Below are 25,585 nucleotides of genomic sequence, written 5' to 3'. Positions count from 1 at the left end.
GGGCTAACGCACGATGTTTGTCTTGCTACGGTTGCTAGCACACCGATAAAAGAATAACCACGGATTAGTCCGTAACATGCCGACTAAACTAAGTTAAATTAAGTTTGCTTAAAGATCAAAATCGATCGAACTTAAGGTCCAGGTCCACCCATATCGGACTAATATTGTTAATGTGAAAGTTTGTGAAGATGTTTGGATGTTTGGATGTTTGTTACTCAATCACGCCTAAACCGCTGAACCGATTTAGATGAGATTCGGTATTCAAATGAGTCCACGGGAAGGACATGGGATAGTTTTTATCTCGGAAAATTGCATAGTTCCCGCGGGATAGCGGTAAATAAAAACTACGCGGACGAAGTCGCGGGCAACGGCCAGTAGCATATAATAGCGAGTGCCTCTACTTTTCAGAGCTTGACCAGGTACGCTGTGTGTCAAACATAGAGACCCTGTAATTTCTGAGTTCTGACAGTGAAATTTGACTACAGAAACGGTAGTAGATGACCCTCTGGTGTTTGGAAAAGTGGCAGTTATAATGACTTAGCTTATTAGCAGTTAAATAGGTATGAGAAGATTGTTAATAATACGTCTTTCGGTTTTCTCTAAAAAAGAAAAATCATTTTAATTCCTTATTTTTACAGTCAAGTCATTCTTTAACCATTGGATATTTGATATTCTTTATTACCTATGTAATTAGATAGAGTAACACTGTCTGAAATTTTTGCCACGTTTCGTTTTGAGGACAATTTACATTTTAGTGAAGAAAGTCAATGAATTGCATACGGCGAGTTGTCAAAAGTGTCTAATTTAAAAAGATAAAGGCGTTACTACCGCTTTTAGCCGCTTTCATCAAAAGCCTTTAAAGCACTATAGCTAATGAATGCGCTGCCACGATCGATGGGAGTACAGCCCATAAAGAGCTGCAATTAATTCAAATCACGCGGCGCGGAAAACCCTGATAGGTCAATCGGTGGTAACACCTACACTTCTAGATACATATTTTGACAGTGGATTTGAATGGTTACGTTACAGCCACTAGCTACTACCCACCCAACTAAAACAATATCAACTTTACCGCAACACTGCATCAGATAAATGTAAACGCAACCATATAAAATGTATGAAATCGATAGCATCACGACAAAGCACGTCAGATAAATGTGAACCAGGCTTTACTTACACAAATTCATACTACTTCCATACTTTTTGAATGATGATGGCTGAAATAGTAGTTTGATCTATGGCTTCTCAAGCTAAGAGGGTTCGAATCGGGTTAGTCTCACTTCGTCTAAAAAGCAACTGGTCTATGTAGCATGTGGTCTAAAAAGCAGCTGGTCTAAGTAGCTAGTGGTCTATAAGGCAACTGGTCTAAGAGCAAGTGGTCTATAAGGTAACTGGTCTAAGTAGCAAGTGGTCTAAAACGCAACTGGAAGCTGGTCTTAAACGCTTTTCGCCTAAAACGCAACTGGTCTAAAAATACAACTCGTCTATAACGCTACTCGTCTAAAACGCTTCTCGTCTAAAATGCAACTGGTCTAAACACAAATTAGTCTCCCTATACTCACTACCATACGTACGAAATCTTTTTGAGTAGGTTTCATTACGACTTCACACTAATATTATAAATGCGAAACTTTGTTTGTTCGTTACAATCACGCGTAAACAGCTGAACGGAATTTGCTAAAATTTTGCACGCAGGTAGGTCGGTGCAAAATTTCAGTGTGTGTCTTCTAGGATAGGACATAGAATATTTTTATCCCGGTAAAGTGTTCCTGTGGGATAAAATTAAATTAACTTACAACATCAAAAATCAATGGGAGTCAAACTGCAGGCGGAATAAACAATAAAATACACGTAATAAAGTTTGAATTTTACATTGCTTGCTGGCATGCATACTTATGTGTGATAGTCTGATAGGATAGCTTCTACTCGAAATATGATTTCTAATAAATCCTGCAGTTTTCGTTTTTAGTTTGATAACCAGGGTGGAAGGTGAACCATCCCACCTGAGATATTTCTGGCGACCCGAGTTAAACATTCTACTTTTCATTTCGACTGTGAGGAAAATAAATTTACAGAATTATAATGTATTATAAATATGATATAAATTAATAATTACTTAGTTACTAATGAAAATATAGTAAGATAATAAAAAAAAAATAATGAATTAAACAAGTATCCACTTAGACCAGCTGCTTTATAGACTACTTGCTACTTAGACCAGCTGCTTTATAGACCACTTGATAATTAGACCAGTTGCCTTATAGACCACTTACTACTTAGACTAGCTGCTTTATAGACCACTTGCTAATTGGACCAGCTTTCTTATAGACCACTTGCTACTTAGACCACTTGCTACTTAGACCAGTTGCCTTATAGACCACTGGCTACTTAGACCAGCTGCTTTTTAGACCACATGCTACATAGACCAGTTGCTTTTTAGACGAAGTGAGACTAACCCTTCGAATCCACGCTCGCACCTCTAAGTTTTTTAAAATTCATATGCAAAATTACAATCTGCAAATCTACGAAGCAATCAATGGTGTATGCGAAATTGCCACTCCACACTGGGCTGACGTGAAAATTACGGCCCTAGCACTCTCATTCTGAGAGAAGGCCTATGCCCGGCAGTGGGACGTATACAGGCTGGGAACTTCATAAATATCTACTACATATACTAGGATATAACAAAACTAATCTAGGTAATAAACAAATGTGGTCAACGAAAACATCCATATTACAAACTTCGTAAACACGACGTAAACCCACAATCGATTGGGTTACAATGGTTATTTTTATAATTGTATCGATTTCGAATACCAAGTAAAACAGACGCTTGGATAGTCACATCTACACTGAAGCACAGTTAATTGAATTTTTAATTGAAGCTTAAAACAATGGTTGCCTGTAATTAGAAGCGATAGGTACTTAGACTACGCATCCACCAGAGCTATGGTAGTGAACTAAGCGGTATGCAAGGACCACACCGGGCAAGTGCGAGTCGAACTCCTGCACCGGGAGTTCTGTAGGTAAAAGTTTGTGTTTGAATACCCAGTGTTAGCAGAGCCCGATTCCTAAGTAAGTACTTAAGTAAAAGTTCTTGGAAGAAGGACAGACCGACGGACACAGACAGACAGACGGAAAACAAAGTGATCTAATAAGGGTTCCGTTTTGCCAACTAAGGTACGGAACCCTCAAAATAACTCAACTAAAATCAAAAAAGTAAAGCTGGGTCGGGGAATTAAACCCAGTTCTTCATTAATTTCATCATCCTATGAAGCGTGTCTTACCATATACTTTACACTAATGTGAGCTGAACAGGGTATTCAATGACCACAAATTGGGTACCTTAAGTTTTCTAGGATGGTGCAAATAATATTTTTTATCCTTAGTAGACTTATAATGTAGCTCAATCCTGTAAATATATTTTTTCACTTTCCGTTTTTTTTGTAAAAATAAATTGAAACTTTATTTCGGCAAACCACACGTTTGGTGAGATTAATAATTTTAGTGCCTTGGCCCGTTTTTTTTTAAAAGAGTATTAACAGCTGTCAGTTGTTAAATGTCACCGTACAACATGGCCGTACAGTCACCAGCATTGATTAATATCTCCCACAGCGGAGCGTGCAAAAATATCTGACACGTCCTTCCGGCCCTAGAAATAGAGTCGTATCAGATATTTATGCACGCTTGTTATATCAGATATTGGTGCTGGTGACTGTACTGCGTACAACGACACATACGTACACACAGACGTACGAAAGCCATCCTTCCTTTGGCTCGGGCCTGAAATGTCTGTTTTTGAATTTTTAAGTGATGACAATTTATAATTATTAATATTGTTTTAATGTTATGATTTAGAATTTTGATGGACTGTTTTTAATTTATTTTTATAGTGTTTTGATTATTATTTTCAATATGACATATTTATATTGTTTTTTTTAATGTTTTTTTTTCTTTCTTTCTTCGACTGATGCATGCAATTATAAAAGAAAAAAAAAACTGAAATTTTGTACGCCATGTGGCAAAACATACAGGGTTCTATATTTTTTATTTTATCATCTCTACATCTGTACCTATGTTTGACAAATAAACTATTCTTATTCTTATTCTTATTCCTAAAATGTACAATTCTCAAAACGTCTGCGTTTTCACAATGTTAGCACTTCTATTTTCTCAGCTTTCTCAAAATGTCAACTAATTAAAATGTGTACATCTCAGGAAGGCGTCTATTCACAATGTTAACATTCCTATAATATTAGCATTACCACAATTTCTGCTTTTCCGTTATGTTTGTTTTCCCATAATGCATGCTTTATTTTCAAATCAATGTTCTAAATGTAATAGGTTTAATTGCTTGTATACTTACTCTTTGATAACATAAATACCTAATACCTAATATAAAATTACTGCTTTAGAACAAAATATTTTTCGTTCTCAACCGGTTTCGTACCCTAAAGAAGGGATTTTAGTTTTTTACTAAAATCAATGCTAATAAATGCGAAAGTAACTCAGTCTGTCTGTCTGTTACTCTTTCACGGCTAAACCGCTGAACCGATTTAGATGAAATTTGAAGACCATGATTGGGGACAATTTGGGAAAACGATATTTCTGGAATGCCAACGTTATAAGAAGGCGGATATTGTGAGGTTGCAGACATTTTAAGAATAAGAACTTTCTGAAAAGTGAACATTATACAAAAACTGTCAGTCTTGGAGACAGGCAATTTTAAGAAGCTGACATTATGCAAAAGACTTGTTGACATTCTGAAAAGCAGACATTTTGCGAAAAACACATTTTAGGAAAACGGATATTTCAGGCCTAAGCCCATCCTTTAAGGGGCTACCCGAGGTTTTCATCGATTTTTGACAAGTTTTGAATCGTATCTCCTACTTTCGCACTACAGATAGAATTATAAGTCAAACGGCTATCGGTTCTCCAATCTTTTATCTCCATTTTTGTCTACCGGATTTTGATAAAAATGAATACTTAATTTTGTTGTGAATAAATGTATTTTCTTTCTTTCTTTCTTTCTAATTTTGTATGTTTTTTTTTAAACATTGTCTGAAAAAAACACTTATTTCCTATCTCTATGATACTATATTGCTTAAAGCCGTTGTTGTTAATATAATAAGCTACAAAAATCATTAGAAAACTAAGAAATTTAGATCGAAGCTCATTGGGGCATGGGATCCCCTTAAGCATCTAAGTAGCTGGTGCGTTCGTTCCACTCTAGGCGGCCAAGTAAGGTAAGCTATAGGCAAACTAAAGGCAGGGTAGATGTCTTACTGTGTGTATTAACGATTCTCTCATGAAATGAACAGATACCGTATTAACATTAACGCATGTCTGTGTATACTCCCGAAGGTCGCATGTTCGTGGTATCACTACGCACCGGTCACAGAATCTACGTAGGAGGTTTGTATAAAGAATAGCACCCTTGGGCAGAATTTTTTCACCTAATTTTCCAGTTTATTTAAAACCATAGTGAAAATTACAGTAACCTATCAAGGGCGTCAAATGCTCAATTAAATACAAAATGTTACTCTTCGTAACTAAGCTTTCTATAGTTAGCAACTGAACCCCTTAAAGATTGTCTGGCGATAGAAGGGCAGTAAAAAGCAATTTGCTAAGTTTTTCAAGTCAATTAACAGAATTCATTAATAACTGCGTTAGAACTTGGCAGGAATTTATTTAAGCGAAGTTTTATACTTTAACGGTACACAATCTTATTATGATTCAGTAGACCGAGTATTGCAAATATTTCAATGTAAGTAATAAGTGCTGATATTAGTTATAAGAACTTCCTCGACGGTTTTGTGCAGTCCACTTGAAACAAATAAAAGCATACCATCACCGATGAGACACTAATAAAATAATTATTGCTAACTTTTAAATAACAACTCAGAAACCAACTTACGAGTACATATAAACGTTAAGTACAAGTTGAATAAAAGCTTGTAGACCGCACCCCACCCGTGGTATTTGAGATTGAAACGTAAAGTTAAAGCTTGGCTGGCGTTGTTGTGGAAAGGTCAATCCTTACAAGTCACGGGTCAAATGACCCTTTTTCTTGAGGATACCGCGAAACGAGCGGAGTTAAGGCGCCTACCATTTTAGTATCTGCTTCAGCTTTTTATGCCATTTTTATTAACCCCAAAGGAGTTACAAGTTCGACGACCTACTTGCTTATTTTCAACTTTAAAGCTCACCAGAAGTCAGAACTATGGGGTGATTACGTTTTCATTATATCCCGTATTGTTGTGAATAATAATTATATCTTACTTCTCTAAATTAACGGGTGGGATTTTATCGCTCAAATGTAGACGTCATACCATACAAGCCGTCGTGAATAATAAATCATCACAATGTTTCTATTATCAGACCATTATCTAAATTGTATTTTCATTATTAAATAGATCATTTGACAAACGGATGGCAGAATAGTTAGAGAACTTCACTATAAAGCTTAAGGTCTCAGGTTCGATCCTGAAATATTTAAGTGTGCATGTTCCATATTTTAGTATGGATGTGTTTATACGGGTTTACTAATGTTTCGGCGAATAACGTTTGGCAACCTGTTCCATTTCGCAACTTTTCATTTCCCAACTGTTTAATATTTCTGAAACTGTAAATATTTCAGGATTTTTATGAAACTAACCAAACCTAACCTAAAGGGCACACGATGGCCCTGAAATAAATCCTGAAATACTTACAGTTTTAGAGTTTGCGAAATGAAAAGTTGCGAAATGAAACAGGTTGCCAAACGTTACGTTGCGAAAAGGCAGTACTCGGTTTATACGTATGTTTATTCAATGCCTAGTACAATTTTATCTGTAGTAGATAGGTACAGTCAACAGCAGAAGTAAATGAGTGGTTACGATACTCAAAATTATCTACAGTCGACTCTACCTACTGCCAAGGTAATAAGAGAGTGTTTAGATCATTTTGAGCACCATAACTGCTCATCTACTTATGCTGCTGACTGTACAAACTTTGCTTAATCTGGGACAAGGTCAATTGCGTCAATGATATTTATTTTATACATACTATAATGAGTATAATGTCTCTAAAAATCATAATGGAAGTTTGTATACATGGGCAGCGAAGCGAACGAGGTGAAGTCGAGAAGCTGACTTGTGTGTTAGTTACCATTACACGGTTCCGCTCTACGAGTAGTTTAAAAACTTCATAACAAAATCCCAGTAAGTTTATAACAGTCTAGTTTAATCTAGTTTTATTTCAAAGTTTAATTACGCCTTTGCAACATTTACATTACGAGTATTCGTGAGTGGGTATTAGCTAGCTACATCTTAGTAATCTGTGGTGGGTATGTATTAGTCGTAGGGTAACTATTAGTCTAATATTATAAAATACTAAAGTATGCTCGTTTGTTTGGTACGCTTTAAGTTCTCAATCGATCGATCGATCGATCGATTGAAACGAAATTTGATGATTTTTTTTAGGGTACCTCCCATAGACGTAAAGTGGGGGTGATTTTTTTTCTCATCCAACCCTATAGTGTGGGGTATCGTTGGATAGGTCTTTTAAAAACATTAGGAGTTTGCTAAGACGATTTTTCGATTCATCGATTTTTTTGCGAAATATTCACTTTACAGTGCAAATTTTCATTAAAATCGAGCGTTCCCTCTCCCTCCCTCTAAAATCTAAACCGGTCGGTGGAAAATTTTGAAAAAATTCAGAATGGTAGTAAGTATATCAAACTTTCAAGGAAAACTATAACGGTTAAGTTTGCTTGAGAATTATTAGTAGTATTACTTTTAAATAGCAGCCTATGGTATAAAATATACCTAAATTTGGAAGATTCCGTATAAAATACGAAATCCTTAGAAAAATATCACTTAATTTTTTCGTAATGGCTACGGAACCCTATTTTGAGCGTGTCCGACACGCTCTTGGCCGGTTTTTGTTGTTATGAGGTTACGAGCACACGGCGTTTTCAAGGTCTTTGATAAACAATATTTCGCGTAATTAGTTTGCTCTTAAGCTGGAGTAAATAAATAAAACTTAAGCTTGTAAAAAGAAACTCGATACAATGCATACAATGACTCTTTATCGGACACCACAAAATAGTAAGCGATACAGAAAACGGTACACAGAGAGAAAATTACAAGGTAAACAATAGGCGACCCTATCGCTTCAGAACGATCTCTTCCAGGCCACCTTTGACAAGACACTACAACATTTGGCACAATTGACAAATGTTGAGATCAAAGGCGAACCTATCCCTTTAATTGATCTTGAATAGATGAGATGAGCAGGGTGTAGTTCCATACCCCAAAACCACAACCAAAATGACAGCACCCGTGAGACGAAAACATTTTCTAGTTAGTGGATAATATTGATCCTCTTCTACTACCAGTGGTAAAATTAGAAATGTTTTGTCCTTATTCACCAAAGATGGTAAGGTTTGGAGGTGAGATGGTCCGGATGGATTCAGTTAGGGACCCACAAATAGTAATAATATTAAAAGACAGAAATAGTGAAAGTTTGTCTTTTTATTTGTTTTTAAGTGATTATTCTCTGGAGTACTGAACCTGTGTTTTTCCAGTAATAGAAATTTATGCCGGGAAAGTGTAAAATCGTCGCGGGAAACAAACAAAGTTGCGAGCAACAACTAATTTGTTATAGATGTAAAGATCATAATTTCTAGCTTCTGTACACGAACGCCTCCTGTTAGAAAAAGCTAAATAAAATCTACAACGGCTAAAGAAAAGGCAACACAATTCACAAATACATTACAATACATATCCACGGCTATTTAAAGAATAGTCCAAGACAAATCTTCTGCAGCCAAAGTATATTTCTTATTCAATATGACAATGATCTTAAGAATATAAAAAGACCATGCTAGCGTGCAAATAAACAGTTTATCCAAGTGATAAATTGCTTCTTAGGGTCCAGTGACTTGCTGCGAGGACCGTTACAGAATACTCTGCAGGCAAGCTTTTACAGATATTGCACTGTTTTAAATTAAACGATCTGTAACTGTTACTGGCAACACTAGCCATCTAAAGTGAAATGGGGAGTAGATCAAGTAGTGTTCATTTTATTTGTTTTTTTTTTCTTGTTACAACCTTTTATTTAACTTGTCCTGTTTGTTATTGTTATTTTTGTTGGGTCAAATCTTGCAAGTTTATTTAACCCACTTCCAGTGGTTGGATTGACTTGAAATTTGGTACTTATATATTACCTATGTAAGTTGAATGACAATGCAAGCAGTCAGCAAAAATAGGTTGTATTTTTTATCAGAAACTTGTTTGGCCCGCGCCATGCATGTATGGTAATCTAAATAAAGCAACACAAATCTTATAATACCTTACTGACACTGTATTTAATTTATATTACCTACTGTTTCTGCATCAACAAAAACTTTTCATTTTTTATTTAATTTTAGGGAGGAATAGGGATAAAATTAACAAGCAAGTCAATAATTACCTAACTAACCTCAATCCATCTTGCTTAAAATATGAATGTGAAAGTTTATGAGCGTGTGTGGGTGTGTGCGTACCTATGTGTGCGTTTGGTCTCCTTGGTCCTGAAACTGCTTAATAAATTTGAAGATATTCGGAATGTAGATAGCTGGGCTTCTGGAAATAAAACATAGGCTTCTTTTTATCCTAATGTTAAAATCATCACAATACGCGAACGAAGCCGGAGGCAAAGGCTAGTTATTTATAAAGGCTTTTTACACTTAGGTACATTAACCTAACATTCACTTGAATTACTGTCACTTTGACACTTGCCTTTGCCAGACACAAGGTAAATATTTTCTTTTAACAAAGCTGTATCTTTTTACGAGTAGGTACCTATGTTAAGGGTTAAGAAAATTTAAGTTTACCTTTGTTTTGATCTGAAGATCGGCAACTTATCTAACAGAATAAGTGGACGATTATCCTCTATACATACCTCAGCAGCGATTGTCAACACATGCCTAAAAGCACTTTGTAAAATTCGAGTAAAATCGTGTTTCTAATAAGGCAAGGATTCCGTTGTTTACCGAGTAACTCCGAAAGAATTTTAAGTACATACTCATGCGACGTTGGTAAATATTTCGCTGAAATTACTTTGCGCCCTCTTTAATTAGGTACACGTAGCAAAATAATTTTCATTTTATTTCTGAAGGTACTTACATACATGGCAAGTAGGCATTTATTACTTTGCGCCCTCTTTAATTAGGTACACCTAGCAAAATAATTTTCATTTTATTTCTGAAGGTATTAACATACATGGCAAATAGGCATTTAAACGGTGTCGCAATGCGCTATTACTTTGTTCAATTTACGATATGTATTAACTGCGCGTGCCGCCTGTATGTGGCATTCCCGGAGGTATTTTAAAAATATGTAATAAACGAACTAAATTATACGTTTAACGGATATATTTACAATCGAGCCAAATAGGATAGCGAAGGAACAGAAGTTCAGAAAACTTAAACTCTCTTTTTACGTTTTTAGCCGACTGCCCGAAAGAGGGTTATGTTTTTGATAGTTTATGTCCATTTCTTCGGTCATCGCTGCAACCTAAACTAAACGGCTAGACGGATTTAATATATGAGGTATCATTGGATTTGTCCTAACTGTCGGAGTGGCATAGAGTATATAATATTTCAATATGGCGTCAGCGAAAAAAAATATGGCAGAGGAATGAAAAAAAAATATTTTGTATTGTAACGATATGGGTTATCAAATGAAAGCTAATAATTAGCCCATTCTAAATCCTATCCTACTAATATTATAAATGTGAAAGTTTGTGAGTGAGTGAGTATGTTTGTTACTTCTTCACGCTGAAACGGCTGGTCGGATTTGGATGAAATTTGGCGAAAAGTTAGTTTATAACCTGGATTAAAATATAGCATACTTTTTAATCCGATGTTCCCACGGGATACCTAGGGATAAAATCATAAAATAACAACCGCTGGGCTTAGAGCCATGAAATTTAGTATGTAGGTAGCTGGATCTCTGGAATAACACATAGGCTACTTTTATTCCGATATTCCCACGGGATAGGGATAAAATCTCGAAATAATAACCGCTAGGCTTAGAGTCATGAAATTTGGTATGTATGTCTCTGGATGTCTAGAAAAACACATAGACGACTATTTGACCCGATATTCCCACGGGATACCTAGGGATATATAATGTCGAAATAACAACCGCTGGGCTTAGATCCATGAAATTTGGTATATAGGTAGGCGGACGTCTGGAATAACACATACGCTACTTTTTATCCCGATATTCTCACGGGAGTTTTGTAACTAAGGGACCCCATATATCCTAGTATTATTATTATTATTATTTTGTATTTTTTCTTTAACTGTAGTTTTTAAGTATTTTATTTGTAATTATTTTATGTTGAAAAAATGACTGCCAACACTGCCAAGTTCTTGGGGCGCATTCTTCTTGGCAATGATGGTCTTTTCGAAAGCGCTGGTAGTTTAAAAAATGACGTGTAAAAGTGCCCATTGTGGCCTTTTTACTGAATAAATGATTTGAATTTGAATTTGGATAGGGAAATTTTTTGAAATTTCAGCACTGACTTTAGAGTCTTGAATTTTGTACAGTTATTCACAACACAACCACAACGAAGGCCACGATATTTGGAAATTTCCAGGGGAATTTTGTAAAATCCCGTAAATTTTAAATGCAACTACCTGACCGAATAGTTTACGCGTAAAAGCTAGTACATTTAATACTTTTAATTTAAAATTTTTACAGAACTATCGTAAAATGAAAAACATTAAATTAAAAAAAAAAACGGGACCTATTCAAATCGTGACCAGCTCAAAAATTCTTAGTAATGATCACGAGTATTTAGCACAATTATATTTTTTAACACAGTAGATTCGCTATTCGAAGTACTTAATCATTAATTTTACAATACGCCTTATATTTTAATAATTAATTTATTAAATGTTGATTCACAAGAGCTAGCACGAATGGATTGAACGAAAGTAATGTCACTTTGACATATTTGTGTGAAATGGATTCAAATGGGTATAACACTTTCATTCACTCATACAATCCATTCGTGCCACCAAGAAGTGGTTCACAAGTGTGAATCCACCTGTATGTACTTTATGATATGATTCACATAAAAGGGATCTTGCCAAGGAGATACTGTGAACTTTTCTTATCTCATTTAATTGACGTATTTCAAAACCTTTGTGTTGGTGTTATTGTTTTATAGCGTTTACCGTATGAAATGAAAAATAATACTATTTTGTTGAAACAAACATTTCAGTCGGCTAAACCGCAAATCTAACACTGAAGACAACAATTAAAAGATGTCTCCTGTAGGCTGTAGTTACAAATAGCAAACCATTCCTTTCATAAAATTATATGGAATTCAAAACCATAATTGACTTTTTTTTGTTGAAATTCATAAATAATGTATCAGAATGTAAATAAATAAATATCACGGAACAATTAACACCAATTGACCTAGTCCCAAAGTAAGCTTAGCAAAGCTTTTAGTAATTTTTCGTAAATTTTTTGGGCTCCGTTGCAAAATTGCGAAAATCAAAATTTCTAAGTACGATATTCCTAAAGATGTTGGTCCTACCTTATACCTTTTAAATAGACTGGCTTTCTTTTGAAAATGAATCAAATTCGATATATCTAAAACGCAAAATAGCTGACCTAAGGCCCAAAATGGACAGATACAGGAGCTCCGGCCAGCGGGGCTCCGTCGACTTTGCCACGAAATACAAATGTCATTAGAATTATCATGGTACATTATTTCATGGGACGTAGGATAAACGTCATTAGGATTTTCATGTACGAGCAGTTTTTACATTACAATTTTAAACGTAGGTCGACTCAAATCGAACATGTATCTTTAGGAATTTTGTACATTTACGCACGAATATCGTACTTAGAAATTTTGATTTTTAATGCTACGGAGCACTTATTGTGAATACAGAAATATTATCCATACTTGTTTAGTTATACGGTATGCTATTGCAATCGTATTTAACTTTCTTAACAACACTTAACATAAAACATGATCTTTAATGAAATTTTGTAGATACGTTTTGTCTTTAGGAAATCGTACCGTTGAAATTTTGATTTTCATAAATGTTTACTATCGACATGGCATAAATTTTTAAATTACACTTAGTAAGAATATACAGAAATATTGCTCGTGTGTATGTATACACTGAAGGTGTATAAATTGTACCCGACACTATTAATTAGGGGTGAATGTTTCTTAAAATTAAAAATTTTTCGTCTTCCCAGTTCAGCTGATTTACTTAGGTATTACGAAACGTTATTTCTACCCATTTCCTGAAATGTTAACTTTTTACCCGACTGCCCGAAGGAATCAAGCGTATGTATGTAGTATGTAATGCATGTACCTATGTATGTATATTTTGTAAAAATTTTTTTTAGTTTAATTAACCTGTACATTATATTAGGTTTAACTATAGGTGCAACGTGTTATCTTAAGTAAACTTCTTAGTTGGTGACTCAGCCATGAATTAGTAATAATTTGAAATATTGAATGTCCTTAAATATATATATTTTTAATAAAAGTGAGGCCTGATCATTGATATACCTACATCATACCTACATTTTTTAAAGAAGACCTACGCTTAACTATACACAAACATATTAATACATTTCTTAATACTGCTTAATTTCTAAGTTTGATACATTTTGTAAAGTAACTTAATAGACCACAGAATAATTTATTTTTAATGGTAACAGTTGCAACACAATTCGTCACGAAGCATTGCAAATTGTCTTACACTTAACACTACAATATTAATCACGAACTTGTTTTTAAGTATCTAGTACGCAGCAGAAATAGATTTATTTAAACATTTCCCGGTTCGCGAAAATTTAAAAAAATATTTATTTATTTATTTAAGGAACAGTTACAACTTACGAACAGATACTATTGTAATTGACACATTTACATAATCAAAGTTTGTAACTTAACTACAACTGTCCACTACAATCATAATGTGGCTATAGGAGCATGCAAGATGAAATAAGTTTAGTACATTATTGCTAAAATAAATTAACTAGGTATCTAAAACTAACGTCACAGTGGATTTAAATATTATGGTACTTATGGTCTATTTTTATTCCGTGGAATTCTGACATTTCTTAGTGTTACTAGGCAAAAAATAATTCCCGAAAATTTAAACGAGATAAAACAAAAACTAGGAAATAGAAAGCACAAATTTCTTACTTAACATTATTAAGTATGGAACACAATAATAAATTAAAATTAGACTAACCTGCAAATTCATATTTTCATCACAATATATGTAGAATATGGCAAATTCAGGAGTTGTAAGATACCCTATTGCAGATGCAACTTAAATTCGTAGGTACTGACACTGGACCATACTTCTTTTACTGTACACAATGGATTCTGGGGCTATTTGTGACCAAGAGCGTTCGAGTTTTCGTAACTTATAGGTCAATGGCTTATCGATTGTGAGGGTTGCGTGGGCTACACAAGCTTATTAATAATTAGGTACTTGTAGGCTATGCAACTGCCGGGTAAACTAATGAGGCTAAGTATATTTAGTGTTTGTTTCTATAAATAATAATCGTGTAGGCAAAGATTGATTTGCGGTAATTTTAATATTTCTAAACGACAACAGCGTGCATGGGTGGCCCTGAAGGACATGATTTGGCCGTTCATGATATTACCTAAAATATTACCATAAGTTCATCGGATCGTTTGTGCTGCGGCTGCTGCGAATTAGGATTGATTTAACCGTTAAAAGTCAGTGCTTAACAAGGTAATTTATTGATACTTACCACTTCTTTTTTGTGTCACAGAAATGTTGGCTTAGTTGTTGGTTGACAAGCTCTTACGAGGGGTGTTCGGAAGTAATGAGAATGACATGTAAATATGCTTTAGTAAGGAAATTAAAAGTACTGGCAGGCATAAATAATAATAATAATAATCCCAGCCTATATACGTCCCACTGCTGGGCACAGGCCTCCTCTCAGAATGAGAGGGCTTGGGCAGTAGTTCCCACGCGGGCCCAGTGCGGATTGGGAACTTCACACACACCATTGAATTGCTTCGCAGGTTTGTGCAGGTTTCCTCACGATGTAGGCAGGCATAACATTAAATTATTTTATTATGGTAATTAAAAAAATGTTTTGGCAATCATTTGTTTTCGAACACCTTGCTTTTTTTTTGTGGGAAAAAATTGGCAAAAATGGACAAAAGTTCGTGCGGTAGTTAAATATTTGTTGTATGTAAAAAAATGTAATATTTAAAATTAGTTATTTATTAATTTTTGATTTTGATTTGATGGGTGGGATACGCAGTTACAGAACAACATTAAAACGTCGTGCTACCTATACATTGCTATTGAAGTTTGTTTGTAGACACGCTACAAAAGCGAACGATTGCTTTTCTGACTTACTTCTAGTTTTGTCCAATTTGTTTTAAATTTCCTTGCAGGATATTGTCCCGGCTGATTGCGCGAGAAGACATTAGCTGGGGATAAAACCTGAGGGATCCAACGAGGCGCTCGCTTGTGACGCATTAACATCAAGACCAACCGTCGACGAGGTCGAAGAGATAGGTATTTATCGGGATTATTTAAGAACAAAAATAAGCATAAAGACGAAACGACGTTGATAACGAACGTTGGAAATTTGGAATTAACTAAGAATGACAGGTTTCAATTCATCATACTGTTTTAAAAATCTGTTTATCGGTTTGAGGCTTGGCAGATAAGCAGATCTTTGGTAGGGCTCCGTCACTCGAGTAGTTTTTAGTAATAGCGTAATAGCTAAAATAGTACAGAACTTTCGGTTTAAAATTAATGTTTATTAAGGTTTTGAGTTATGGGTTCTTCATTTCTTGTGTCTATGTCAAAAACTAAACTAAAATGATTCCGCACTGCTACATTTAGATTAAGAACAGGGTTCTGTTAACACTGGATATTCGCAGATACCTACTTACTTTGTACGAAACCCTCGGTGTGGGAGTCCAATTCGCACTTGGCTAATTTTTTCTTTATCTTTCTCTCTAGATAAAAGCTGACCTGTTTTCTTTAATCTTGAAATCTGTGCTATCATCGACACATTAACAGAAGAATAGTTTTTTTTTTCAAATATACAGATTAATATGTTATTAGGTTATTATCTACAAAAAAACCTTTCCTGGTACGCTAATCCCGCCATTAACATGAAAGGTTGTCAGCTCCAGAGGTTGTACGTGACTCTTAAGACGGCGTATCACTTAAAACTCACCGGCCGGAAGCGACCGACGGCACCACGCTCACTCACTTATAAACTACGTGTTAGATAAGGACAGACGAATAAGACGTATTGGCATGCTTCACAGATTATATCTTTTTTCCCCGCGAAAGTGCGAAATTCTTGTAGAATGCAGACAAAGCGCCGGCGAATTAATTCCACTTAAGTCCAACGAACTTAATATCACACAAAGCAATTATAAAATAATTATTGCAGGATTACGCTCCCCTAATTGGGTAATTTTGGCGCTTGCGCAATCCCTAATTTTGTTTTAAATCATCTTCTGAGATCTTCGAATGAAACTCGTGCATTGGCGTCAGCATTTCCATATAATAAATAAGAATGTTTGTTTCTGCGCCTGTGTGTATTTTTATTACTCTTTCCCGCTAATTATGTATTTGAAGCTAGACAGGTGGATAAAATTTGATTTGATAATGTAGATAGCTGGATACGAGTATCGGGAATAACAAATATTTCCATAGCATCGGGTTGTATAAACCCGAAATCCCGAAAACTCGAAATAAGCTGTGATAGCTTAATGGTTTGACGGATGGCCTCTTAAGAGGGTCATGGGGCACCCAGGCTTGCACCTCTGACTTTATGAACGTTTATGTGCGAATTTGCATTCACATTTGAAATTTACAATGAGCTTTACGGTGAAGGCAAACATCGTGAGAAAACCTGTACACGCCTGCGAAGAAATTCAATTGTATTTGTGAAGTTTCCAATCCGCAGGGCCCGCGTCGGAAATGCAGCCCAAGCCCTTCATTCTGAAAGCAGTGTGCCTTACATTGAAACATATGCGAGCCGAAATGATGATAACGATGATGAAATCCAAAATCTCAATCTTTAAGAAACATATTTTTTTGCACGGATATTCTTCACCGACGTTAATCAAGAACCGTAAAATGAGGTTACTTTGTCCCAACTATGCTACTATGCTCCAAGTCTGTATTTTGTTTAAATGTCTTGAAAGTCGAAGTCCCGGTACCCGATACACTTCCCAATAAAGTGGCAACACTGAACTTAAATTTTTTCCTCCGATATTTTCTTTTCTTTTCCATCAGACGCCGTACAGCACGGAGTACAATGATAATGATGGTATAAAAATGCACCAAACACCCTAGTATTTGAATTGTGAATGAAATTAAATTCAGGAGCATAGTTACCCAAACGCCAGGTGGCGGTAGGTAACATTGCTCCTAAATTAAAGTTTTAATATATATATCAAAACAACATTATGGCGTTATTGAAGCGATCCAGCATGATAGTAGGGGTGTTTTACTTTACATCTTATAACTTTAAACGAGCAATTCTTTATAATATATTTTTTATTATATTTTTTTTTCGGTGATCTCGGATACGACTCCAACGATTTCGATAAAATTTGGTATGTAGCGGTTTTCGGGGATGAAAAATAGATCTAGCTTGGTCTTTTCTCTGGGAAAACGCTTGTTACTGAGTTTCAGCCCGAGCAAAGCTCGGTCGCCCAAGTACTAAATACATTGAACATACCACAGTCTAATAATTTTCAAAATGAAACAAAGATTACAAGGAGCAATTGGAGGAAAGTAGGTAACGAGTTCCCATAATAATTTAGTAAACTTTCAGAATTTCCATACTAATGCGGGATCATAATGGTTAACGCTAGTGAATCCAAGGGTTACACAGCCAAATTCGTAATACAATTAATTTAATGAATGCGAGACAACCGGCATCACGCACGACCATTTAGTTGCGGTAACTTTAATATTAACTTAATTTTATGACTAGCAAGTTATCTTTGTTCAATTTGTGGTTCGCAAATGGCCATTGTATGTTATATACCATAAAATACCATTTGCTGCTGAGTCGGCGTGTGCCATGACAACTCTTAACTAGTAGGTATTGTTTGTGTCTCTATAATTAATTTCCATGTTTATGTCATGTCGTTTGATTATTTTAAAAACTTAATTAACTGAAAGTACTCGTACCACACACTCGTGCAGATTAGTTATGTATGCAACTGTATCGTAATAGGGGTCCTTAAAACAGGAGTGTGGTTTTATGATACGAGGAGTAGCCGAGTTTCATAATAGGGTCCCATGAGTGTTTTAAGGCCTAATTTAATTACGTACAATTGCATACAATATTTTATCTATATCCATATATTAAATCCTCTATCATGTGTTCAAGAACCATTGAGAATGACCTGCATTAACGAGAACTAAGTATCTCTGCCGCACGACCTGCTGCTGCTTGTGCGCGCGGCGCGCCCCGGTGCTGTAATCATGTATGAAATCTCATTACGATACCGATATCTGTATAGTAATGACCATTACGATACAGCCGTGTTTATAGTAGAATCCAATGTCGTAATACTGGTCATTATCTATGGAGGATATACTATATGGGTGTAGATAAACAATAATATACGAGATGATACATAAATTCACTCTAAGTCCTTCTGAGTATGTGCAGATATATTTGTATACGCAGGTATATCCTCACCATATCTCGGTGAAAAAAAGTGACGGAGTAGAACTTTTTATATATGGGACAGTGGCATTTTTATTTTTCATCTAATTAAATATTAGACGAACAATGGCAAAGCAATGGCACTACTTTTTTTTAGGTGCTAGTTAGAAGACAAATAATTTCATGATAAATATATATATAAATATATATCACGGGACAATTCACACCAATTGACCTAGTCCCAAAGTAAGCTTAGCAAAGCTTGTGTTATGGGTACTAACCAACGGATAAATATATAGATATAGATACATACATATTGAACATCCAAGACCCGAGAACAAACATTCGTATTTTTCATACAAATATCTGCCCCGACACGGGAATCGAACCCGGGACCTCAAGCTTCGTAGTCAGGTTCTCTAACTTCTAGGCCATCTGGTCGTCGGATGATAGTGTGGTCAGAGACAAGGCAACAGGCACAGTCGCTGCATCGGATCATACAAATGGATGAAGTGGTAAAAGCAATAGACTAAGTGCGAAGAAGGGGTACATACAGAAAGGATCCCAATGGGTCGAAGTGTATCCGTCAGGACCCTTAAAATTAAGATAAATAAATGAAACGACAAAAATGCAAAAACAGCTTATCATGCTTAAATCAAGCCGCTTTGTTCTTCTAAGGTAAAAACCCATACTTTACCAATGAAGATATTTTGTGACATCATTTAATATTATGTTTCAAAATGCATACGCTGTTTTATGAGCAAAATGAAATCATAATATGATTTACACAAACCTGCTTTCTTAAAGGGTTAATATAAATGCTAATAGCGCATGCTCGTCTCTGCGTCCCAACAGGGTGAGTGGGATCCTCGATCGTACATCAAGTTATAAGTAAGTTGAAATGAGATGACAAGTTGAAATTTCTTCCAAGCTATTACAGAATTATTAAAATCCACGGCATCAAATAACGAAGATATGCAGAAGAAACGAAAACATTCCGGCCCAATTATGTTCTACAGAAGCTGGGGTCTAAATAAAACCCGTCCTGATGGGTAACAATGTACGTTCGAATGTTTTAGTAATTGTAATGTAACGAACTTTTTTATACTCAATGCAAGTAAAACTACACGGTTATGTGTTGAGAAAATTGACGGTTAGCTATTGAATTGAAAATGTACAATGACATTGGGTCGTGCAATCAACGGAACGAGCCCATTGTGACAATCTCGGATGAAGTTCTATTGAACGCGTTGATAGCGACTTATAGTTGATGTCCCTACCATAAAATATACATTTATTTCCTTTATTACGCCTGCCCATTGTCGATACTCGATCAGCGCAGTCAATAGAACTTTTATATTATCTTCCCAAAATGAAATTGCCGACACCAAACTGTCAGTGTCACTATTTATGTTCGTGGAAAATAGAGAAAATACCGAAAAACACGCGTCATTGTAAGAGTTGATAATAACAGCTTATTTGAGTTTATTTCTAGATATAAATGAATGACACCGAAATGCAACCACTTTAAATTCATGTAGGTAGGTACTATTGATAACACCTGATATCTTCTTTGAATATAGTTTATTTGATTTACAATACTGTAAAATGTATTTATTTAAACAATGAATTTTTACATAAAAATAAATAAAAAACATATAAAATTAACTAATATCAACTTCTTAACACTTCATCTGACTTACCAATTAGTATATTACTAATTAGCTAACAAATAAAACTTTCACCGTTGGTCGAAAAGTCTTGAAAATATTATAAAGCACTAAAGCAAGCACAATAAACCTTATGAAATTAGAAGATTCGAAGCATAATTCTTTCAATATTTTCAATCCCAACAGGTTATTCAAAAGAAAAAATATGTGAATAAGGGGCTGTTTCACCAGCCATTGATTAGTGTTAACTGACGGTTAAATGTGATGCCGTCTCCGTCTATTCGAACAAAACAAATAGAGACGGCATCACATTTAACCATCAGTTAACACTAATTAATGGATGGTGAAACAGCCCTAAATGTCGCCCCTTTTTTTAATTCTAAAAAATATCTAAAGGCTCTAAATAAAGAGTCTAAAAATAAAATTGTTTCTGATAATGTAAGGCCGGTTGTACCTATTGTAAAATGAAGGGTTTAAAAGGCGAGCCGTTGGGCAAGGCTTCGCTAGCCTGTTATACAGAGATTGCCCCTTTCAACTCTCCGCGTTATTGGCGTAGGGGGGAAAATCATTCCTAGAGTCGATACATTTTCAATGCAGTTAGTCCTTGCTACTTTCCGGTAACTATACGGTTGACCAATTCAGTGATGTAACTACCTAACAAACGATTTATTGTAGAATGACTTTTTTTCGATATTTTTTTTTATTAAGTATAGGTTATAATAAAAAATATGGCAATAAACATTTCTGTATTTCAAAATCTCTCTTTGTCAGTCCCTAAATGAATGCTCTTTTATTCACTCAAAATTTGACTGGTAAAGATCCCTTAAATGATAAGTTTGTCTTTGTACATTTAATTGTGTTTATATCTCTATTGCGGTACAATAAAAAGTTAACACGCATTTATACTCGTCCATTTTTAACATCGACTATTTTAACAGTTGGGGGAGAACCTACTCGTGTGGTTACTATAAAAAACAGGAAATTGTAAAAAATATCTTCCGGATACATTTTCCGAAGACAGTTTTATGTAACGTAATTTTTTTTGAGTCGATCGGCTTTCAGGCTCAGGTTTGGACTGATGAACAATTATAAATGGGCAGAATGGTCGTCCATTCTTCTACGTGTCAGTAATCCCTGCCAATCACGACGTTGTTCGTTATTTAAAATAAAAAACCGGCCAAGACCGAAATAGGGTTCCGTAGCCATTACGAAAAAATTAAGTAATATTTTTGTAAGGATTTCGTATTTTGTACGGAATATTCCAATCCAAGGTTAGGTATATTTTATACCTTAGGCTGCTATTTACTCTTAAACTACTAATAATTCTCAAGAAAACTTAACCGTTATAGTTTTCCTTGTAAGTCTGATATACGGGGGGGACGCACGATTTTAATGAAAATTTGCAATTTAAAGTTGAATATTTTGCAAACAAACTCGTAGCAAACAAATCACTGAATCGAAAAATCGTTTTAGCAACCCCCTAATGGTTTTAAAAGACCTAACCAACGATATCCCACACTACAAGGTTGGATGAGAAAAAATAGTCGCCCCCACTTTACGTCTATGGGAGGTACTTTTAAAAAAAAACGATTTTTTATTATACCATTTTGTCGGCATAGTTTACATATATATTCTTTTAAAATTACAGCTTTCTAGCAATGATAGTCCCTGAGCAAAGCCGCGGACGGACAGACATGGCGAAACAATAAGGGTTCCGTTTCCTAAAAAATGGTTTTGAACCATCATGGCTACGCCGGAAAATATATTTTACGGCACGTTTCGCATAAGCCTAGAACCTATTCAAATGAGATGAAAATTTACATTTTACCGTAAACTTCCTATTTCATAGATCTTGCAAAATTTTATTAATTAAATTAAGGGTATCATTGAACACTTATGCTCCTGTAGTTTGAGCGTGAAAACTATGAATCTAATAAAAAAATACAATATTTGTAAAATTATGAAATTAGAATACCTATAGTATACCTACTCGTAATAGTATTACGAATAGAATGCAGGACAAAGTAAATCGATACCTAAACCGTTTAAAAATTATAAACTGTCGAAATGAAATAAGTATCCCTAAACGCGAAAGTTTGTATGAATGGATGTATGTTTGTTTGAATGTTTGGATTTTCGTTACTCTTTCACGCAAAAACTACTGAACGGATTTGCATGAAATTTAGCATACAGGTAATAATATACCCTGGATTAACATATAGGCTACTTTTTATCCCGAAATAATGTATGGTTCCTGTGGGATCAATAAAGTTATAAACTTCATACTAATTCTGCGCGAGTAAAACCGCGGGCAAAGGCTATAACATCAAGATTGCTTTTTATCCCGATATTCCTAGACAATCGAGATAAAATCTCGAAATTTCTGCCGCTGGATTTACAGACATTAATTTGCCACATTTGTTTGTATTTATTTGTAGTGAAAACCAGGATGTCGTTTTTGGGAATTCCCATATATTGCGACACTTAGGCGGTTGGGGCAGTCCGTCGAGATCCCACCCACATTATAATGCGAAAGTTTGTAAGTCTATTTGTTTGTTACTTCATCACGTCTAAACCAATAAAACGATTTAAATTAAATTCGGTATACAGGTAGCTTGAGTCCCGGAGAAGGACATAGGATAGTTTTTATCCCGGAAAATTGCATAGTTCCCGCGGGATAACGATAAACGAATTCTGCGCGGACGGAATCGCGGGTAACAGCTATACGTCATATTATTAGAAGTCCAGAATAAATAACAGGATATTTTTTATCCCGAAAAAAATACCATTTCCGAGGGATGACCAAAAGTTATTTTTGTATTCTAACCGCTGAACGGCCGGTCTAGAAGCAGTCTACTCGTAGAACTATAAATGCACATTGCACAAACGTTCTTTAAATACATAATGTGTTAACAAGCGATTCTGGCTTGCACTATTTCTTGCAAATTTACATGCTCACTTGCAAGCTTACTTGCATGCTTGCTTGCAGCTGGCTTGCTTGCTTTCATGCTTGCTTGTATGCTTGCTTGATTAATCATAATCATAATCATAATCATTTATTCATTTGTCCAACATAGGTAACATTTATTTGGTCTTAAATTATGTTTGTTGAGTCTCACTATGTGGTGCCTCAGGGCATACAAATATTGCCTTATATTAAACCTATTTACTAATTTTTATAATTAATACATATTAAAAACAATATATATAAGTATATTCTAAAAATTCCCAGATGGAGTAGTACGCCTTTACGGCCAAAAAAATATTTAGTTTTTTCTTAAATTCGTAATGATGTCAATATCATGCATAGCCCTCGGTAATTTGTTATATATTTTTGGGCCATTCCAAGCGCGCTCTTCTTAAGTAAAGCTATTTTAGATTTCATGTTGCAAAGTTTTTGTCGAAGGCGTACACTATTATAATTCATAAATAAATCCATATTCCATCCATCTCGGCCTATATACGTCCCACTGCTGGACACAGGCCTCCTCTCAGAACAAGAGGGCTCCATATTAGTTCTCACAAATACGCAGATTTCGTATATGTACATTGTACAGACATGGCAGTGTTAATATTTTGAGATTTTTAAAGTGTGATTTGCAAGACCCTTTTTGGTATCCTGCCGTGTCACCAAGTAACATAATTTTAGTGCTAGTTCTAGTCTTAGTTTTAGGTGGTACTTATGGAGCCAAAATAAACCTTTATTTCTTTCTTTCTTTCAAGAATCGGTTTTCCGCAAACCACACAATGACCTGATACATTTTTTTGCGCTTTGAAAGCCATGGCCCACCTCGTAGCGTTTCCCCAAAATATAATGCCGTACCTTAACGTCGATGTTACATCGGCATGATACACAGTTAGAACTGTTGAAACATTTGCTACTTTCCTGAGATTATACAATGCATATGAATATTTATTTAATTTCTTACATACGATTTTAATTTGATTATTCCATGCTAACTTATTATCTACATTTAAGCCTAAAAATTTAGTCATGTCAGTTTCACAAATTGTTTGTCCCTTATACAATGCTATATTTAAATTAAACGATTCGTTCCGCCTCTGTCTGAAAGACATGACTTTGGTTTTACTAATGTTAATATTAAGATTATTATTTGTCAGCCATTTAATTATTGTATTTAATGTCCTGTTGATATTTACTTCACAATCTGTTAAACTTTTACCAGTAAATAACACTGTACAGTCGTCAGCAAATATAACTACAGGTTGATCAATAACCTTTGGTAGATCATTGATGTAAATGAAGAATAACAAAGGACCCAGGACGCTGCCCTGTGGTACACCGTAACGTATTTCTCTAAAATCTGACGAGTAAATTTTCTCAGTTTTCGATTTAATACATAATTTTGATATCTTATCTGTTTACGGTTACTTAAGTAAGATTTGATTAAATTATATGCATTACCTCGCACACCGTATGCATATAGTTTGCTGAGTAGAATGTTATGATCGACAAAGTCGAAAGCTTTTGTCATGTCCATATACAGAGTTGAAACTGGAACTTTTTTATTCATCTGAGTTAGAGCGACTTGCATTAGATCAAAAATAGCTTTATTTATTGACTTATTCTTTCGAAATCCATTTTTCTCTTTGACTAACAAATCATGCCTTTCAAAAAATCTATATAAACTATTGTAAATCACTTTCTCTATAACTTTAGAAAACACGGAAACCAACGCGACTGGTCTGTAATTGCTCATATTTTGTTTATCGTCTTTTTTATAGAGGGGCTTTACGACTGCTACTTTCAGTTTGTCTGGAAAACTGCCGTGTTCAATACATAAATTGACAATATGACTAATTAACGGGGCAATAATATGAGATACTTCCTTTATCACCTTCGTGCATATACCATCATAGCCAGTACTGCTGGTATTTTTCAGAGCGTTAATAATAATTTCTATATCTTCCGAATTTGTAGGATGCATAAATGAGGAATTAGGTAAATTACATGTCAAAAAAATTTGCGATTTAGATATTTAATTTAGTATTATTAATGTCAGAGTTTAAATTATTTGAGATATTGTGATTGTTGATTATTCAATTTTGATCAATAAAGTAATTATTAAATTTACCATCAGATACAATTTGAGAGATACTTTCTTTGGATGTTTAGTCTTAGGATTGTTAAATAATGTTCCAAGCAGCTTTAGATTTGTTGACCGATATTTTTAA

The 25,585-nt window shown here is 34.9% G+C and overlaps 1 protein-coding gene across 1 annotated transcript in view; it reads right to left on the bottom strand.

Moving 5' to 3' along the window:
* Nucleotides 1–24,885, bottom strand: part of LOC141433666 (katanin p80 WD40 repeat-containing subunit B1-like) — a 38,750-nt gene extending 13,865 nt beyond the window's left edge. Inside the window, exons 1-2 of the mRNA XM_074095768.1 lie at nt 24,816–24,885; nt 24,551–24,714 (exon numbers count right to left, since the gene is read on the bottom strand). Coding sequence (XP_073951869.1) covers nt 24,551–24,714; nt 24,816–24,885 — 234 coding nt within the window. The remainder of the gene's footprint in view (nt 1–24,550; nt 24,715–24,815) is intronic.
* Between the last annotated feature and the right edge of the window lie 700 nt (nt 24,886–25,585).

Source organism: Choristoneura fumiferana, chromosome 12, assembly GCF_025370935.1.
Source record: "Choristoneura fumiferana chromosome 12, NRCan_CFum_1, whole genome shotgun sequence".
NCBI classification, from domain to species: Eukaryota; Metazoa; Arthropoda; class Insecta; order Lepidoptera; family Tortricidae; genus Choristoneura; species Choristoneura fumiferana.
This window is presented reverse-complemented; position numbering and strand designations above follow the sequence as displayed.